The 19323-nt window shown below is 40.9% G+C and overlaps 1 protein-coding gene across 2 annotated transcripts in view; it reads left to right on the top strand.

The window, feature by feature from the left end:
* The window catches only part of NT5DC2 (5'-nucleotidase domain containing 2), a 32960-nt gene extending 13840 nt beyond the window's left edge, over positions 1-19120 (top strand). Inside the window, exons 6-15 of one of the 2 annotated variants that reach the window (XM_075833780.1) lie at positions 1206-1334; positions 5663-5723; positions 9229-9331; positions 9687-9788; positions 10301-10382; positions 11944-12030; positions 12736-12876; positions 14338-14402; positions 15679-15960; positions 16201-19120. In XM_075833780.1, coding sequence (XP_075689895.1) covers positions 1206-1334; positions 5663-5723; positions 9229-9331; positions 9687-9788; positions 10301-10382; positions 11944-12030; positions 12736-12876; positions 14338-14402; positions 15679-15940 — 1032 coding nt within the window. In that variant the 3' untranslated portion in view covers positions 15941-15960; positions 16201-19120. The remainder of the gene's footprint in view (positions 1-1205; positions 1335-5662; positions 5724-9228; positions 9332-9686; positions 9789-10300; positions 10383-11943; positions 12031-12735; positions 12877-14337; positions 14403-15678; positions 15961-16200) is intronic. The other variant, XM_075833781.1, reaches the window with a different exon arrangement.
* Positions 19121-19323: the final 203 nt, after the last annotated feature.

The following is a 19323-nucleotide window of genomic DNA, read 5'->3' as shown; positions in this document are numbered from 1 at the left end:
TTCAGACGTAAATGCTCCTCCTCGCATTTTGCGAGGCTTCTCTGACAGCCGTAAATTTTGAGCTGCTCTTCATTGAGTTCAATGAAGAACGGCTCAAATTACGTCTGAAAGAAGTGCCCTGCACTTCTTTTGACGAGGCTGTATTTTTACGCGTCGTCGTTTGACAGCGCGTAATTTTCTGCACAGTACGTCGGCAAACCCATGCAAATGAATGGGCAGATGTTTGCCGACGTATTGTAGCCCTATTTTCAGACTTAAAACGAGGCATAATACGCCTCGTTTACGTCTGAAAATAGGTCGTGTGAACCCAGCCTAAGGGTTAAAGATATGATCAAGTCCTTGGATCTTATCCTAGTGTTAAAACCGTTGTCCAGAATTAGAAAGACATGGCTGCTTTCTTCCAAAAACAGTGCCGCACCAGTCCATTAGTTGTATCTGATATTGCAGTTCTGTTCCATTTAAGTAAATTGTACTGAGCTGCAATATCACATTCAACTTGAGGAAAAGTGTTGTGCTGTTTTTGCAAGAAACAGGCATGTTTTTCTAATCCTGAACAACCCCTTTAACTTCCAGGAATTATGGTTTTGACCCTGGTACCAGATAATCTAGCAATGCTGTGACCGCCCTAGTGCTTCTGGTGCACGATAGTTTCATGTGAGCCACATGAAGTAGGCCCGACATGTTTGGGGAACTTTTTAGAAGGTGTTTCGCCTCATGCACACGACCGTAGCCATGTGCACGGCCGTGATTTTCGGGTCAGCCAGGGGCGGAGTGTCACCCGCAAGCCGCCCACAAATCGCGGGCCGTGCACATGGTCGCGTCCATTATTTCCAATGAGCCACGGTCGTGTGCATGGGCCCATAGGAATGAATGGGGCCGCAATTCTCCCGTGAGTTTTCGGGGGAATTGCGGCCGCAAAAGCACGTTCGTGTGCATGGGGCCTTTCAGCGACTCATGTAACTTATGTGGTGATTGATTCAATCTGGTTTTTAGTCATCCTGTTCTTGCAATAGCCTAGATATCGTACAAGGTTATCTTGCCAATAGGTGTAGTGGCATAGAGTGACTTGTTACACTTTAAATTTATCAGAACATTTGACAATGGATATTTCCTGGCGTATTTTCACATTACAGATACGACATGTTAGTAAAATATAGTAGGAACTGTTTTTGCCGTCATAATACAATGATCTGTATGTTTTTTAGGGTCCAACAATGAAACAGTTCATGGACATTTTCTCTTTACCGGAGATGACACTGATTTCCTGTGTTACTGATTTCTTCATCAGCAATGGCATTGATTTTGACCCGGTTCATCTTTTTAAAGATACAACAGCAAGTATCAAAATAATTATTAAGTAATTCAATTGGAAACACAGTTCACCTATCATTGCTTGAAATGCTCAATTTAGGGGAATTATTACCTTTGTGCTCTAACATGTTTGGACCATTCTCCTTATTTTTATTTTTATTGCTTTATTATATACAATAGCTTTACAAAGTCAAGTACATTACAGCAGAAAAACAGTGACATATCTCAGTATGCAACAAAAACATTTCTTGTTAGAAAAAATACCAAAGAGTAAATTGAAACATAATAGAAGTAATCTCTATAATGCATGATAGAACCAATGTGCTGGATCGTATGTGTGGAAAAAATTGATAAAACATACGACAATTATAACAGAATTTAAATTTCCTTGTCCATAAGCCACATATCACTAAGGTGGAGGTACAGTAGAGTAGGACAGAGATGTCCTAAGGCCACAATTCGAATAGATAGTAAGTTGAGAACCCAGAGTTTATTACATTTATGAGAGCATCTTCTATATTTGTATAACGGACACATATGGGATTATTGTATTAACCATATTTCGGCATGAAGTCACAGATAGCCATCAACCATGTGGCGAATAAGGCTTTATAACGTTTCTCCTGGAAAAAAATTCTATCATAATGGGTTCATAATTACTTATTGAGAATTCCCTGGAGACACACAGTGGTAAGAGAAACTGGCTGTTGTAGGACCTCTGACAAAAGGCCTGCCAAAAGAGGAATATTTTGGGGCAATGCCGCATGAGCATTTATGGCGTGACACCTATGACAGTTAGTTAGTAGAGGGACTGGAGTCCTTTAAAGTTAGCCATTTCACCCTGTTGTCCTCCGAGCGAGGTAAGGTGTGCAGAAAGATATGCTGCCAAAGCACCCTAAACCTTTTGTGGATCACTGATTCCTGGAGAGCAAGTCATCTGGCTCTACTTGCTTCAGAAAAAAAGAACCTTCTCCCCTTCCATGAACTTGAGGCGAGATCCTTCCCTCTGCCGACGCCAACCCATTTCTCAGGTTTTGTAGATCTTCTCTCAGGAGGTTCAAGTCAGACCTAAGCTCCTCGATCTTACCTTTGAGTGACGTATTGGTGGCTGGCAGCCAGTAATTGGTTGGAAACGTAGCAGAGCATCGGTTCAGGGTCCCCTTCTGGGTTTTCAGCCTCACAGTGGGGCGGTAAACACTCTGGGCCTGGAGAAGCTTCTCCTGTGACGCCATCTTGGTCTGGGTCCTTGGCAAAAGCTTTTAGCTGCTCTACAACAGATGAATGTTTGCTGGGGTCCATCGAGCTCTGTAGGTGGGTGCAACATTTATTTTGGCATTTGGAAGGAATTTGGCAGTCGAATGAAGGATAAACCTAATGAGCCCCATGTCCACTCACATCAGCGATTAGCCTGGTGGGTCCATACTTGTATATTTTATTGTGGGAGAATGGGATTACTGTCATTCCTGGTTTTTTCTACACTTAGAAAAGACAGTCTCTTGACTGCCCAGAACATAAAGTGTATCTTCCTTTAAAGTATTTAAAAAAAAAAACAGCATCATAAATAAGGAAGCATTTTCCTCATGTACTTAATAATGCTATAACGTGACATTCCTTTAGCACAAGGCATAGTTCTCCTTTTTCCCAACACACCTATTAAGTGCTGCCTGTTGGTGCCACTTGGGGGCCATCTGAATGCATTTTTTCTATGTAAACCCAGCCCACAAATACAGATCATGTCACTCTAATGACAGCCAAAGTGTCTCCACTAACAACTCCATCAGGGTGGCCTATTAACTGTGGGAGCAGAGTGTCCCCTTTCAAAAAAGTGGCAGACGATTTCTTCCCGTTAACAATCGTGCCATCAAAATGCTCCACAAAAAATGAGCCGGCAGAGCTCACCCAAATAAAAAATGTGGTATTCAGAGTGTTACACATAAGTAGTATCAGTAGAGTGCCTCGCTATAAAAAATGGCAGAAGAATTTCCAAAATAAACCATGCCTGAAGAGGGTTTTATTTCCACAAGCAAGTCTCCTTGAAGGAGCTCACTGTATACATATTTATACTGCTCCCATTGATGTCACTCTGAGATGTATAAATACATATTTAGCAATCTTCCCCAAGTGGCCAACAGCATTTGCAGGACACTTGCCTGTTCCGCCAGATGTCCAGGAGATCTACCTGTATTTTGTGAGGATCCGGGAGAGAAGACAAGCATCGGTATTTCATAGGAGACTGTAATCAATTTGCATGATGAATCTATCCATAGATATTATATAACTGTCAGATGGAAGTTTTTCGGTTAGTTTCTTTCCCTCACTAACATGCAACTTTGGTGTAGGCAGGGAGAGGGGTGAACAGGTGCCAAACACCTCTGACGTCGCTCATCTCACAGTAAAACAGTAGTAGAACAGATAAAAACAGATGTGTTTAAATGTCTAACGTGTTCTGGTGGCACCCAATGATATTCACTTGTAGGCAGATCCTGCTACAAACAGCACGATATGCAAAATCATAAATAAATAAGGACTATGGCCTTCTTATCCAGTTCAGGACCGGGCTATTTTGAGCCTCCAGGACCAGACACCGTTTAGCCCTTTTTAGCACGTGTTAGTTAAATGGCTATAACTTTTTTTATTTGTTGGACTAACGACGTGATTTTTGCGACGTTTTTTCCGTAGACAACGCAGGTTTCTTTTTTTTATCGTTTTTATACACACATTTTTTGCCATTTTAGAATTTGTATTCATAAAGTTTGAAAATAATAGTAAAAAAATAAGCTTTTTTACGTTTCAGCTATTGTTTTTTGGTAATAACATAGTTTTACCCTAAAATAGACCTTTTATTTGTGATCGTCATTGTCTACCGTAAATTTTAATATATTACATGTCTATATTAGGGTAATTGGGTCAGCGCTAGCGTTACAACAATGATTGGCGGGGGGGGGGAACGGGTTTTTTTGGGGTGGGTATTTTATGTGTATTTATTATTAAAAAAAAATTGCACTTGACTTTACTATTTTTTTATTACTATGGTCTGTCCCTCAAAGGTCAAAAAAGACCTTTGGGGGACTTTATATATTTTTTTTCTTTCTTTTACACCATGTTTTTCCACTGTAACTGGAGCTGCACAGCAGCCCCAGTTACAGGGGAAATCAGCCCTCTCATAGTGACGATTGTCACTAATAGGGCTGTGCTGGGTCTTGTAAGATCTAGCAGCAGTCTGTCAGTAACGGCACCCGGCGATCATGTGACCAGTCACATGATCACCGGGAGGAATAGAGACAGCGCCGCTGCTGCTGTCTCTATTCCTTTACACAGCGTTCATTGAGCGCTGTGTAAAAAGACATCAGAGAAGACAGAAGCAACGAAAGCTGCTTCTATCCTCTCTTCAGGGTCCCCGGCAGTCACTGACAGCCGGAGACCCGACATTCAGCTGCCCGATCGCGCGGGCAGCAAGTTAAAACCCGAGCCGTAAAAAGTCTATGGCTCGGGTTTTAAGGACCCTGACCGCTGGCCGTAAAAACACAGCCAGCGGTCGGGAACCAGTTAAAGAGGACCTGCCAGCTCTCCTGGCATGTCTGTTTTAGTAAATATTTGTATTCCCCATGAAATACATTTTGCTTTTCCTCTGTTATTCCTCCTAGAAGTGTGTGAATTAACAGACAACTGGGTGTTAGCGGTTGCGGGGGGGGGGGGGGGAGGGGTGCCCACACGGACTGTCAAATCAGTGCTGACATTGCTAATTGACCAGGCACAATGCTCCAGTTTAAAGAAGAAAATGCTCCAGAATTGTCATTTCATGGGGAATACTGGTATCATACTTAGATATGGCAGGAGAGCTGACACGTCCTGTTTAAGTTAGATAAATGAACCCAAAACTAAAGTCTTCCAGATGATGTCCTCATATTTACCAATTTAGTTGATCAGGCAGCAAGAATAAATACATATAGTCAACAAGGGTTCTCCATGCTTATAGGTCCAAATTCACCCAGCACAGCTTGATGCAGGTATTAGAATGTATACTTTTTTTTTTTTTGTGGTGAGTTTAAATTTGGGCTAAAATGCTAAACAAAATTGCACTTCATGAACATGGTATAAAAGCAGTTACTGTCACAAAAATTCTGAACATGACTATTATCCAAGGTTATTAACCTTGATAATTCCTAAAAAAACCAATGTGATAATCCTGGCAATTTGTTTCTTCGATTCAAGGTAAATTTAAAATTTTATTTTTGCCTTGTCTGAATCGTGTTTAATTTTTCCGTTTGATCTCAGTGCACCTAGGTGTTTAACCTACACTTGTCCAAAAATTAGGATAATTTGTATTCAGAGCAACCTCATTTTTTCTTAGGATGCTATTCGAGATGTCCATGTTAAAGGAATGATGTATGAGTGGATTGAAAAGGATATGGGTAAGTCTGATAATAAATGCTTATTATGTCATTTGTCTTGAGGAGAAATCTTGTATGTCGTTAATTTCTTTCTCTTTCTGACATTACTGAATGTGATGCTGCCAGTTCAGAGTTCAGTGTGCGATCCATGTTATGCCTCCACTTCCTCCCTCTCCCCTGTGTATCCCCTCTCACACTGACATGGCTGTGAAAACAATCTGTTATTTCTGTGAGAACTGCAGGATATATTAAACGTAATGTGTATTCTCATAGGACTAAACTGCGCTGACCACAAATGCCTCTACTGTGCTCAGGAGTAGGTTAAAAACTGCAGTGGAATAACATGGGACAACAGGATCAGACTACACACAGGGTTTGTTTGTAGTATGTAACCATGAAGACACATTCTTCTGCTTAGATGCTGTATACACAAAACAGTTTGCATCTTTTGATTATTAATGAAACCTTACAGCAAATAAATAAATAAATAAATAAATATATATCCGTGACATATTTTGAATATACAGTTATATAATCAATATGGGCTTAAAGTGCAGACTCTCATCTTTAATTTGAGGGTATTCACATCTTAATTTGAAGAAGGGTTTAGGAATTGCAGTTCTATAATATGTAGCTGCCTTTTTTTTTCAAGGGACCAAAGGTAATTGGACAATTATCTCAAAAGTTATTTAATGGGCTGCATGGGCTATTCCCTCGTTAATTCATCATCAATTAAGCAGGTAAAAGGTCTCTAGTTGATTCTAGGTGTGGCATTTGTATTTGGAAGCTGTTGCTGTGAACCCACAACATGAGGCCAAAGGAGTTCTCAATGCAAGTGAAACAGACCATCGTTAGGCTGAAAAAAATCCAGAGGGATAGCACAAATGTTAGGAGTGGCCAAATCAACAGTTTGGTGCATTATTGAAAAAAAAGAGCGCACTGGTGATATCGTGAACTGCAAAAGGCCTGGATGTCCATGGAAGACAACAGTGGTGGATGATCCCAGAATCCTTTCCATGGTGAATAAAAACCCCTTCACAACATCTACCCAAGTGAAGAACACTCTCCTTGAAGTAGGTGTATCAGTATCTAAGTCTACCATAAAGAGAAGACTTCATGAGAGCAAATACAGAGGATTCACCACAAGGTGCAAGCCAATAATCAGCCTCAAAAATAGAAAGGCCAGATTAGACTTTGCCAAACAACATGTAATGAAGCTGCCCAGTTCTGGAACAGCATGAAACTAAGATCAACCTGTACCAGCATGATGGGAGGAAGAACGTATGCAGAAGGTTTGGAACGGCTCATGATCCAAAGCACAAAACATCCTCTGTAAAACATGGTGGAGGCAGTGTGATGGCATGGCCATGCATGGCTGCCAAAGGCACTGGGTCACCAGTGTTTATTGATGATGTGACTGAAGACAGAAGCAGCCGGATGAATTCTGAAGTGTTCAGGGATTTACTTTCTGCTCAGATTCTACCAAATGCAGCAAGGTTGATTGGACGTCGCTTCACAGCACAGATGGACATTGATCCAAAACATACTGCGAAAGCAACCCTGGAGTTTTTTAAGGCAAAGAAGTGGAATATTCTGCAATGGCCAAGTCAATCACCAGATCTCAACCCGATCGAGCTGCATTTCACTTGCTTAAAGGGAATGTGTTGCCAGCAAAACATGGTTTTTTTTTTTTTTAATTAAACATTTAGTGTGTAGGTGATTAAACATTGTTCAAATTTTTTTTATTTTTTTCACGAGTCAGGAAATATTATAAATTAGATTCTAATTTATAATATTTCCCATCGCTGGTCACTAGATGGAGCTATTCCCAAAATTGCAGCATTGCAAAATTGGGAAAAAAGCATTCGCTCTAGTGAGCTCTGAGAATCCCCCCCTCCTTTATCCTGGCTAGTGCCGGGATAAACGAGGGGTTTGAACGGTCTAACCTCCTACACTGTGTGCCGCCATTTTTTGAGCTAACACACAGTGTAGTAGGTTTACATACAGTAGTAAACACACACAAAACACGAACATACATAGAAATCTCTTACCTGCTCCTGCCGCCGCGGCTCCCTCCGGCCCGTCCGCTCCGTCTGCTGCCGCTGGTCCAAGTGCACAAGTCCGGAAGCCGCGACCGGAAGTAGTAATCTTACTGTCCGGCCGCGACTTCCGGTCCACAGGAAAATGGCGCCGGACGGCGCGCATTTCAAATTGGACTGTGTGGGAGCGGCGCATGCGCAGTTCCCACACAGACGGCGTACACAGAAGTGGATGGGACGGGACCCGTTCGCAGTCCCTATGGGACTGTGGCTGCCGTATTCCATGTCTGTATGTGTCGTTAATCGACACATACAGAAATGGAAAAAAAAATGGCAGCCCCCATAGGGAAAAAAAAGTGTAAAAATAAGAAAACGTAAAACACAAACACACAAATAAATATAAACGTTTTTAATAAAGCACTAACATCTTTAACATATTTAAAAAAAAATTGTGATGACACTGTTCCTTTAAGACAAAACTTGAGGCAGAAAGACCCACAAACAGGCAACAACTGAAGACAGCTGCAGTAAAGGCCTGGCAAAGTATCACAAAGGAGGAAACCTTCGTTTGGTGATGTCCATGGGTTCCAGACTTCAGGCAGTCATTCCCTACAAAGGATTCTCTACAAAGTATTAAAAAAAAACCATTTTATTTATGGTAATGTTAATTTGTCCAATTACTTTTGAGCCCCTGAAATGAGGCGGCTGTGTAGATAAATGGTTGTATTTCCTAAACGTTTCACAGGATATTTTTCCAACCCCTTGAATTAAACCTGAAAGTCTACACTTCAATTGCATCTCAGTTGTTTCATTTCAAATCCAATGTGGTGGCCTGCAGAGCCCAAATCATGAAGATTGTGTCACTGTCCAAATAATTCTGGACCTAACTGTATAATATGCACACTTCTGTGAAAGTACAGCTACCAGCTTAACCTGACAATTGATCACCACAGACTACAATGGTAGCTTTAGTTTCACAGAACAGGCATCACAACTCTTATGAAAATATAACTTCCAGTATGATCTGCTGAAGGCTGGGAGCTGCAGTAGCACCAGCAATATACCACATACACTATTGGCCAAATACATACAAAATGCAGGATGCGGCAGGGCAGGCATTAAACTGATCACAAAATTAATTCAGACCCCGGACCAGATCCCAAAATGTATTTAGCCCAACCCCAAAATTTATTGAAACCCCTAAAAAAAATTCAGACCGTGACTCCGAAAATGTATTTTGACTGGAGACGCCAAAATTAATTCAGACCACAGACCCTTAAATTAATTAAGACTTCAAACCAGATGCCTAGAACAATTCAGATGCAAAATTATTTCCGACCCATGGATAATCCAGACTTTAGACCAGACCTCAAAATTAACCCAGACAGTAAAATTAACAATAATTCGTAAGTGTATGTTCTTTTGTATAAATGTAATAAATTGCTAATCTTGTTAAACAATTCTTACCCTGTCTTCTCTCCTTTTAGAGCACTACATCCTTCATGGGGAGGAAATCTTTGCTGTCTTGAACAGGCTTGTAAAGCACAATAAGAAACTTTTTCTCATCACCAACAGCCCCTTCAGTTTTGTGTAAGAATTTCAACACCATTTACATTAGTTTAAAGCTAAACGTAAACTCACGTGTATTATTTGTACAGAGCATGTGGGGTTTATACAACTAGGGAGGGTCTGTTGCTACCATTCATGTCAAGGTGGCCATAGACATAAAAATTTGGTCCCAATTTTATCTCCAATTTTTTAGTATTGCAGAGTTTCACGCAGGGACATTCTTTTAAATAGTATAACTGATTAGGAAGTGTAGCCGGCCAGGAACATGAGTAAATAAACATAAATTTTGTGTTCCAGTGATGACCTTGCACGATTGGAATAGTTAGAAATGTAACCTAGTAAGAATACCATTTGTTTCCTCTCATGTTTTGTTCAGGGATAAGGGAATGAAGCACATGGTGGGGAAGAACTGGAGAGATCTCTTTGATGTGATAATAGTACGCGCTGACAAACCTGCTTTCTTCACTGACCGACGCAAGTATGTTCTACAAACTGCTCATTACAGGGATGGAATAGAAACACATGTCCATTACTATTGTATAGGTTATAACTATTTACAAACCACAGAAATAGGGACATATATTTACTTTAAAAAATCACAGAAAAAATAAGGCCATACTTACTGTCGCAAGGGCAGGATCAATCACCAGTTCCCAGCAGGATGAAGACCAGCACAATTCTACATGGAGGAAGGTTACACAGGTAAAATACTGATAAACAACCACTCCGACTCCTACTATTCATGAGGGGGTGGGCGCTGAGTATTATCATTGCACAAAGATAAAGCTTATACACGGGTGCCAGCCACACGGTCACGCGCAATTTTGCTAATTTATCTTTGATTTTTAAGTGAAACTGTTCTTGTGTCCACGAATTCTACAGTATATGTAAAGAATAGATCTATTCGTTTTGCTAATTTAGCCTTTCATGGTTTGAACATTGTGGCTTCAATGTATATTAAAATGAAAACTTTTCTTCCATTGTAAATAGACCATTTAGGAGACTAGATGAAAGTGGGTCACTGCAATGGGACAGGATCAACAGTCTAGAAAAAGGAAAAATATACAAGCAGGTAAAACCTTTCATTATTCATTAGTGGGGAATAATGCATTATAGACATATATGTTGGGAAGATTATAATAAACCAATATCTGAGAATTAACTGGATCCTCGAGCATTATTCTATTTTGGAGACACGTCTCTACATAGAAAAGTATCAAGCTGTTTAGAGAGCAGAATACAGAGCTACAGCCTTTATACAATTATTCTTACCTAAGTTAAGTATACAGGGCCAGCAAACCTTGGGTGCTGCAGGGGCCCACTGGAGGGAGCATGATCTGCCTGGATAAAGATTTAATGCCTCCCTATACATAATAACTGGTTGTGTCACCCTTGGCAGTAAAAAACTGCAATCAAACGTTTATGATAACTTGCATTGAGTCTTTTACATCGTTGTGGAGGAATAATAACCCACTCTTCTTTGCAGAATTGTTTTAATGTGGCCACATTGGAGGGTTTTCGAGCATGAACTGCCCGGTTAAGGTCTTGTCGCAGAATTTCAATGGGATTTAAGTCAGGACTTTGACTCGGCCAATCCAAAACCTTAATTTAGTTTATTTTGAATTAATCAGATGTGGACTTGTTTGTGTGCTTCGGATTATTGTCCTTCTGTATAACCCAACTGCGCTTGAGCTTTATGTCACAAACTGACTGGTGGATGTTCTACTTCAGGATTTTCTGATAGAGAGCAGAATTCATAGTTCCATTATTTAAGTTTTCCAGGTCCTGCAGAAGCAAAGAAACCCCAGACCACCACACTACCACCACCATGTTTGACTGTTGGTATGAAGATTTTATGGTGAAATGTGGTGTTCGCTTTACGTCAGATGTAGCGAGACCCATGTCTTCCAAAAAGTTCCACCTTTGACTCATCAGTCCAAGGAATATTATCTCTAAAGTCTTGGGGATCATATAGATTTTTTTTGGCAAATGCAAGACGAGCCTTTGTGTTATATTTGGTCAGCAGTGGTTTGCGCCTTGCAACTCTCCCTTGGATGCCATTTTTGCCCAGTGTCTTTCTTATTGTGGAATTGTGTGTATTGACTTGAGGCAAGTGGGGCCAGCAATTCCTTTAGATGTTCGCCTGGGTTCTTTTGTGACCTCCTGGATGAGTCATTGATGTGCTCTTGGCAAGCTGTCCACTCCTGGGAAGTTGTACCAGAGCCCGAGCAATGGCTTGACATCGTGTGCCGTACAGCTTCTATATATGTGATGTTTAGATTCAACAAGTCTGGCAGTATGCCTGGTTGTGGCTAGTGAAAATAAACCCAATTGTCTAATGAACTTGGTTGAATTATTCATAAAGCGTGTTAGTATGGCTGTGTTACATTCCTGCAGTCAGTTTGGAGTGGTAGATTAATCGTAACCCAAACCGGTCCATTTTTTTGTCAGTTATCCTTTATGGTGTTTGTGTTTGGAGTGAAACTGCACATATATTCAATCTATATATAACTGGGGTAAAGGTAATTGAAAAGTGGAAAATCTCTGACTCATGTACGGTGCCCTACAATTATGTGAAGACTTGTGTTGGCTTGTGTGTTGTTCACATTTACTTATTGGCACTTTTTCCTTAGGGAAACCTGTTTGATTTCCTGAGATTAACAGGCTGGAGAGGGTCCAAGGTGTTGTACTTTGGTGATCACCTTTACAGTGATCTGGCAGTAAGTATTCTATGTCTCTGACATTGCTGTCTTGTCAGCTTTCTTCTTACAGATGTGCGCACCAGTATAGAAGGTTTGAGCGATTGCCTTTATGACCGGAGATGTAGGGGACCTCAGTCCTGTGCTGATTTGTCAATAAACTTCAGTTTTCTTCTGCAGTTCATTGACCAAATACTGTATGTCACAAATAGCAACCTGTAGGTCTGTAGCGCACAACACTGGGAAATTCAAGACTTCTTACAGCCCAGCAACTTAGCGTCTATTCACACTGCATTTGCAGTATACGTTGGGAGGATTTCCCGACTTATACCACTGATGGATTCCACTGTACAGGCATACAATGGCATTCGTCGTCAATAGTATCTCATGTTAAAAAAGTTATCCTTGCAGGATGCCTCTATATGGAATAGGGCAGCAGACTACGTTATTCCATACATTTGAAAAAAGGCATACTGACTTATTTACAAGGACGTTCTTTTGGCCTCTGTCGGGTGAATGGGGGGGTCTCTGGATACATTTGGTGTACGTGTGAATTCAGCCTTACGATCACATCGCTCCCACAGATAAACATAACAAAGTTATATTACTAATAATACTTAATATTAATACAGTCATTTTTGCAGTTCCGCTAATATTTTCTTGTGACATGAGTTTTAAATCTAATGAGAATTGTTTCTGGTCTCTGACCCCTCCTCGTGTGTACAGGATCTCATGTTACGGCACGGCTGGAGAACTGGAGCCATTGTTCCTGAATTAGAGAATGAAATTCGGATAATAAACACTGAACAGTACATGCATTCACTGACTTGGCAACAAGCACTTACTGGGCTGCTGGAAAGGATGCAGGTCAGCATAAGCCTAAAATCTGTAATTTCGTATTGTACTGCACCATAGAATATGTCGTCACTACATGATAAAGGATGAGAATACTTAGAGACTCTGTCACCACATTATAAGTGCCCTATCTCCTATATAAGGAGATGGGCGCTGTAATGTAGGTGACAGTAATGCTTTTTATTAAAAAAAACGATCTTTTTTCACAAAGTTAGGAGCGATTTAAGTTTATGCTAATGAGCTTTCTTAATGCCCAAGTGGGCGTACTTTTACTTTCGACCAAGTGGGCGTTGTACAGAGGAGTGTATGATGCTGACCAATCGGCATCATGCACTCCTCTCCATTCATTTACACTGCACTAGCGATATAGATATATCACTATGTGCAGCCTCATACACAAACCCTAACATTACTACAGTGTCCTGATAATGAATACACATGAAATCCAGCCTGGACGTCATGTGTACTCAGAATCCTGACACTTCTGACTCTTTTTTGTGAGATTCCAGCAACGGATACGAAATCTCGCGAGATCTCGGAGCTAAACGAGATTTGGTGTCACTTGCCGGAATCTCACAAAAAAGAGTCAGAAGTGTCAGGATTCTGAGTACACATGGCGTCCAGGCTGGATGGTCACGTGTACTCATTATCAGGACACTAGTAATGTTAGGGCTTGTGTATGAGGCTGCACATAGCGATATATCTATATCGCTAGTGCAGTGTAAATGAATGGAGAGGAGTGCATGATGCTGATTGGTCAGCGTCATGCACTCCTCTGTACAACGCCCACTTGGTCGAAAGTAAAAGTACGCCCACTTGGGCATTAAGAAAGCTCATTAGCATAAACTTAAATCGCTCCTAAATTTGTGAAAAAATATATATTTTTTAAATAAAAAGCATTACTGTCACCTACATTATAGCGCTGATCTCCTTATGTAGGAGACAGGTCACTTATAATGTGGTGACAGAGTCTCTTTAACACAGGGTCTACAGCTTGTGCTCAGTCACCGAGATTGTGATTTGCACACAATGTTTAGAAATCTGGCTTTGTGACTAGTAAAGCTGAGTATGAAATGATAAATTAGACCTTCCCTTTAACCTATGAAATGTCTTGTTGAAAGCAGAATTACACTTCAATATTCTGCAAACCTTTTCTGCAGTGGTTTACACATCATGCCAACGTTTTTAATGTTGTTAGTATGTTTTTGAGGTGGCAGAAAACCCCTAGAAATAAACATGTAAAAATATAGGACAAAATACCTGTATTATTATATTAACTAATAAAAAAGCACTTTTTTTTGTTTGATTTGGTAGTTGCACAGCAATCATACAATTGTTCTGTATAAGGCAAAATAGAATATACTTTTATTGCTTTGAAGTCACCACTCTTAAAACCAACTTTAGTAAATATGTTTTATATTCCAATAAGACAACTTCAGGGAAAAGCTCACAGCGTTACATCTATTATTCTAGACTAATAAAGATGCTGATTCCAAGCACGTACTTATGGAGTGGATGAAAGAGCGGCAAGAATTAAGGTAAATGTTTATATTGATATTGTGGAGTGCGGCTGGATAGAATGTTACAGATCCCAGACATTGGTGATTTTACTGTGGGGGGGTTGATGGTGATTTTACTGCGAGTGGGAGGACTGATGGTATTTTTACTGTGAGTGGGAGGACTGATGGTATTTTTACTGTGAGTGGGAGGACTGATGGTCGTTTTACTGTGAGTGGGAGGACTGATGGTCGTTTTACTGTGAGTGGGAGGACTGATGGTCGTTTTACTGTGAGTGGGAGGACTGATGGTGATTTTACTGTGAGTGGGAGGACTGATGGTGATTTTACTGTGAGTGGGAGGACTGATGGTCATTTTACTGTGAGTGGGAGGACTGATGGTCATTTTACTGTGAGTGGGGGGCTGATCGTAATTTCCTCATTTCTGAAAGTGTTTTGTTTCGGGGTATGGTGCATCTTATTTTTCAGACCAAGCTTGCTGGCCAACTTCGTTAATTCTACCATAAATTTCTTTCACACAACAAACATCTGTCCATGTGACACCTCAGCTGCAAAGGAACTGTCTCCAGGGCTCATAAGGGTCACTTCACACAGTGTTATTTGGCGCTAATTTTAAACCGGAAACAAAGTTGGTATCAGTGCCAAAAAATGCCCCAATTCCGGAAAGAATTATGAGGCAGATTTTTCTGCCTGCAAAAAACTCTGTGTGAACATACCTTAAGGCCCTGTTCACACCAGAGTTTTTCTATTCGGAAACGTCCAAAAACAGCGAGAGAGGCGGAGGCGGGTTTTCCCCGCAAGCGGAATAAAACACTTGTGGGAAAAAGAAGCGTCATCCCCTTCAGGCGTTCTCGTCTCTGACCTCCCATTGACATCAATGGGAGGCAGAGAAGGTGTTTTTCGCTGCTTTTTTTGCCTGCAGCGCTCAATGGACGCGGGCATAAAACGCAGCAAGCGTTCTGCCGGCAGGTCAAAATCTGCCTCAAAGTTTTTAGCTGTTATTTTTTTACAGGGGTGCCTCGAGCCTGAAAAGGTTAGGAAACTTTGATTTGTCTATATAAAGAAATGGCAGGGTATTGTTTTTCCTTTAATCCATAAATTGTGCCCCCCCCCCCTTTATGGTACTCTAGACGGACACCTACTCTGTCTACCCCTCGTCCCGCACTGGGGGACTCAATAGCAGTAGGACTTATGGTATTCTCAGTTGCTACTACACCTACTCATAAACACAAGAGATATTTTTCTGATTTCTTTTATTGTTTAAAAATATAACATTTTAAATCCTCTGTAATTACAGGTCTATTACGAAGAACCTATTTAATCCCCAGTTTGGCAGCATTTTCAGAACTTTCCACAACCCGACATACTTCTCCCGCAGGCTGATCAGATTCTCAGACATCTATATGGCTTCCATTAGTTGCCTTTTAAATTATGATGTCAACTTCACATTTTATCCACGACGTACCCCACTGCAACATGAGGCCCCATTATGGTTGGATCAGCTCTGCACTGGCTGCATGAAGATCCCTTTCCTAGATGAGATGGTTTATATGCGGTAACAGTCTCTGAGATTTAACGGGTGAGATATACCATGTATGAAGAATGATGCATATGTATTGGAATGTGGTTAAATTCTGCACTGGACACTTATGAGTTACATCAGTGTTTACAACTTAGTCATTTTGTGTACCTCCTGGTATAGTAACAATATACACAGGTAGTATTACTAGTGGAATGCATAAGAGTAACAATCAGCCTTCTTGATTGACCCCATGTATTATTCGATGCACTTATTTATCTTTCACTTTTCCTTTTCAAGGAGTTTGCAAGAACGATCAATCATATCCAGAGGGTTCGGGAAGTCGTGCTGGTTTGTTGCATATATGGTACGCTGAGTCTACGGACCCCGACATCTAAGGCCAGGTTCACATGTAGTGGTGATGCCAGAAGCTGCGCCACCACTGTATCTAGAAACGTTATTAATACATGTAGTTTTGCTTCTGCAGTGATCCGCTCTAGGCCCTGCATCAATGACCCATAGTATAATAGGTGGACAAATAAAAATAACAAACTGTCTCACAGCGATGGTTAGCATTGCTAGCAGCGGTGTCGGCTTCAGGAGATGGACATTACTACGTAGCCTAAGCCTAAATGCCAACGGCCCTACTATATTACGCCCCAGTTTTGTCTTCTGCTTAGCATAAAGAGTCAATGTAAGACATATAATTTGTGCATTGTGGTTGTTCTGGTTGTCCCTGATGCAAGGGGCCGCACAGACCACATACTGACCGCAGGCTGCACATTGTCAATGTCTACTTTGCACCATTTTACATGCGTGTTTTCTCTGCTATATGCAGCCAATTACTCTTATAAAATGATATATTATGTACAGAATAATAGTTATTATATACACACAAACCATTTTTGAGTGATGAAGGCAATGCGTGTCATTTGGTGATGTTTTAGAACGTAATCTTTAAATGTAAAGAGCGTTTCCAATCTGACAGCGCCTCGCATTGTCACTTTTCTAAAAAATGGCAGCTGCAATGAAAAAAACATAATCCCACATTTATTAATGCCGTATTTTGCACCAGTGTAATTGAAGAGGGTAGTTGGTGAAAATACACCTCATTTATTGAAAGGTGCATGCCTCTACATAAATCTGGTGCGTCTAGAATTGTCCGGCTGTTTTACATTTTTTGTTACACCTGCTATGCGCCGCTGTACATTTGTACCACTAATGTGCGCCTTTTTAAAACTTAGCCTTTGACGCGAATTTGGCTTCATTTTTAGGGTATATTCACATGACCTCTTTTCAAGCGTAATGGAGGCGGTTTACGCCTCGAATTACGCCTGAAAAGACTACTCCAATATGTCGGCAAACATCTGCTCATTGCTTGCAATGGGTCTTACGATGTTCTGTGCAGACGAGCTGTCATTTTACGCGTCGCTGTCAAAAGACGGCGCGTAAAATTACGCCCGCGTCAAAGAAGTGCAGGACACTTCTTGGGACGTAATTGGAGCTGTTCTGCATTGGAGTCTATGAAAGACGGCTCCAATTACGTCCCAAGAAGTGATTGGAGCCGTTTTTCATAGACTCCAATGCAGAACAGCTCTAATTACGTCCGTAAAAGACACAGCGAAAAACGCGTGCCCTTGTAAAAACGTCTGAAATTCTGGAGCTGTGTTCTCCTGAAAACAGCTCCGTAATTTCAGACGTATTTGGCGTTGCCGTGTGCACATACCCTAAGTGTGACTTTTTAACAAGTGCAATTATAGGCGTATTCTGAAAAATAAATATAATAATAATTTACAGACTTTTGCTATGGTACTCTTTAAGCTTAACAGCAATAAATAATTTTAAGGATAAGTAGCTGTAAATTAAATAAAAAGAAAGGGTCATTCTTAAGACGTCCAAATAAATCTTGTAGTTCTGTTACTGCAACATCGACAGATGTGGATGTATTTATCAATTAAAGATTTTCCTGCTGATCAAATTAGTGGGCATTGTGATATGCCCACCCTAGTTAGGGTTGGCAGTACGTACTAGGCTGCTGCCTCTACTGCCTACCCCTTTTCCCGGTCTATACTCAACCCAGCCATAGGTACAGCTTTTACACTGGATTCCAGGAAATCCAAGCTATGCCTCTGCTTCTGTAGTCCTAGCAAAAAATAGCCATAACAAAGCACAAAAAAGAAGATGCAAAAGTAGATACACAGTACAGAAAAACAGTTAAAGGGGTATTCCCAACTCACATATGCTCGGCTGTTTCTGTGATAACTGAATGCGGAGAGAGGTACACATGCGCGGTTACTGCTTACCTGGAGAAGCGATGGCACCAGGATGCACTATGGGAAGAAGACAAGCTGACAGGCACAATGTGATGCTCTGAGCAATGTTCTGCTGGGAAACCTTGGCCCCTGGCATTCATGTCACACATACAGCCTACCTATACGTTGTTGCAGACCAATTACACCGCTTCATGGTAACATTATTCCCTAATGGCAGTGGCCCCTTTCAGCAGTATAATGCTCCTTGCCACACTGCAAAAATTGTTCAGGAATGGTTTGAAGAACATAATGAAGAGTTCACAATGTAGATTTGGCATCCAAATTCCTCAAATCTCAATTGTATCGACATCTGTTGGAAGTGCTAGAGAAACACGTCCAATCCCTTGAGGCCCCACCTCACAATTTACAGGATCTGCTGCTAATGTCTTGGTGCCAGATACCACAGAACACCGTAACAGGTTTTGTGGAGTCCTTGCCTCGACGGGTCAGAGCTTTTTTGGCAGCATTAGGACTTCCTTCACTATACTGGAGACAGGTGGTCTTAATGTATGTCCTAAATGAACATTAGTGGATACCTTCCCCAATATGCGATGTTGGGTGATTGTGGAGAACAGTCTTTATTGCCCTATGCCAAAACATGTCACTCCCAACAATGTCCTCTTATGCTAAAGTGATGTGGCTGATAATTATGTGCAGGCAGTGGGCCTTATGTATCAAAACAGAAAACGTGGCAACCAATTGGAGATCAGATTTCATTACTAAAATTGCTGTGAAAAAAATGAAAGCTGAGCTCTGATTTTTTTGCTTTGGGACCGTTATGTTGTCAGTTGTGATAAATGAGGTCTATGACTTTTTATATTTGCTTGACAAGTCCAGTATATGTTAGAAAATTTATTAATATGGACTGTTAATGTACATTGACATCCAGGTAAAGAAAGCTTACTGTGTCCTTGTGTTTATTCTTACATCACAAAAACTGTATATATGGTATCCAGTGTACTTTTCATAACCATAGAGGACAGGTTCAAGGTTGCGTCACATCTGGTAGAGATATAGTCCACATCCAAGTGAAACCTGTAATACTTGAGGTGACCGCCTGTCGTGGTGGAAGGTGATATCCGTATAACCACTGACTACTAGTTGGACTTTA

This window comes from Rhinoderma darwinii, chromosome 7 (genome assembly GCF_050947455.1).
Source record: "Rhinoderma darwinii isolate aRhiDar2 chromosome 7, aRhiDar2.hap1, whole genome shotgun sequence".
NCBI classification, from domain to species: domain Eukaryota; kingdom Metazoa; phylum Chordata; class Amphibia; order Anura; family Rhinodermatidae; genus Rhinoderma; species Rhinoderma darwinii.
This window is presented reverse-complemented; position numbering and strand designations above follow the sequence as displayed.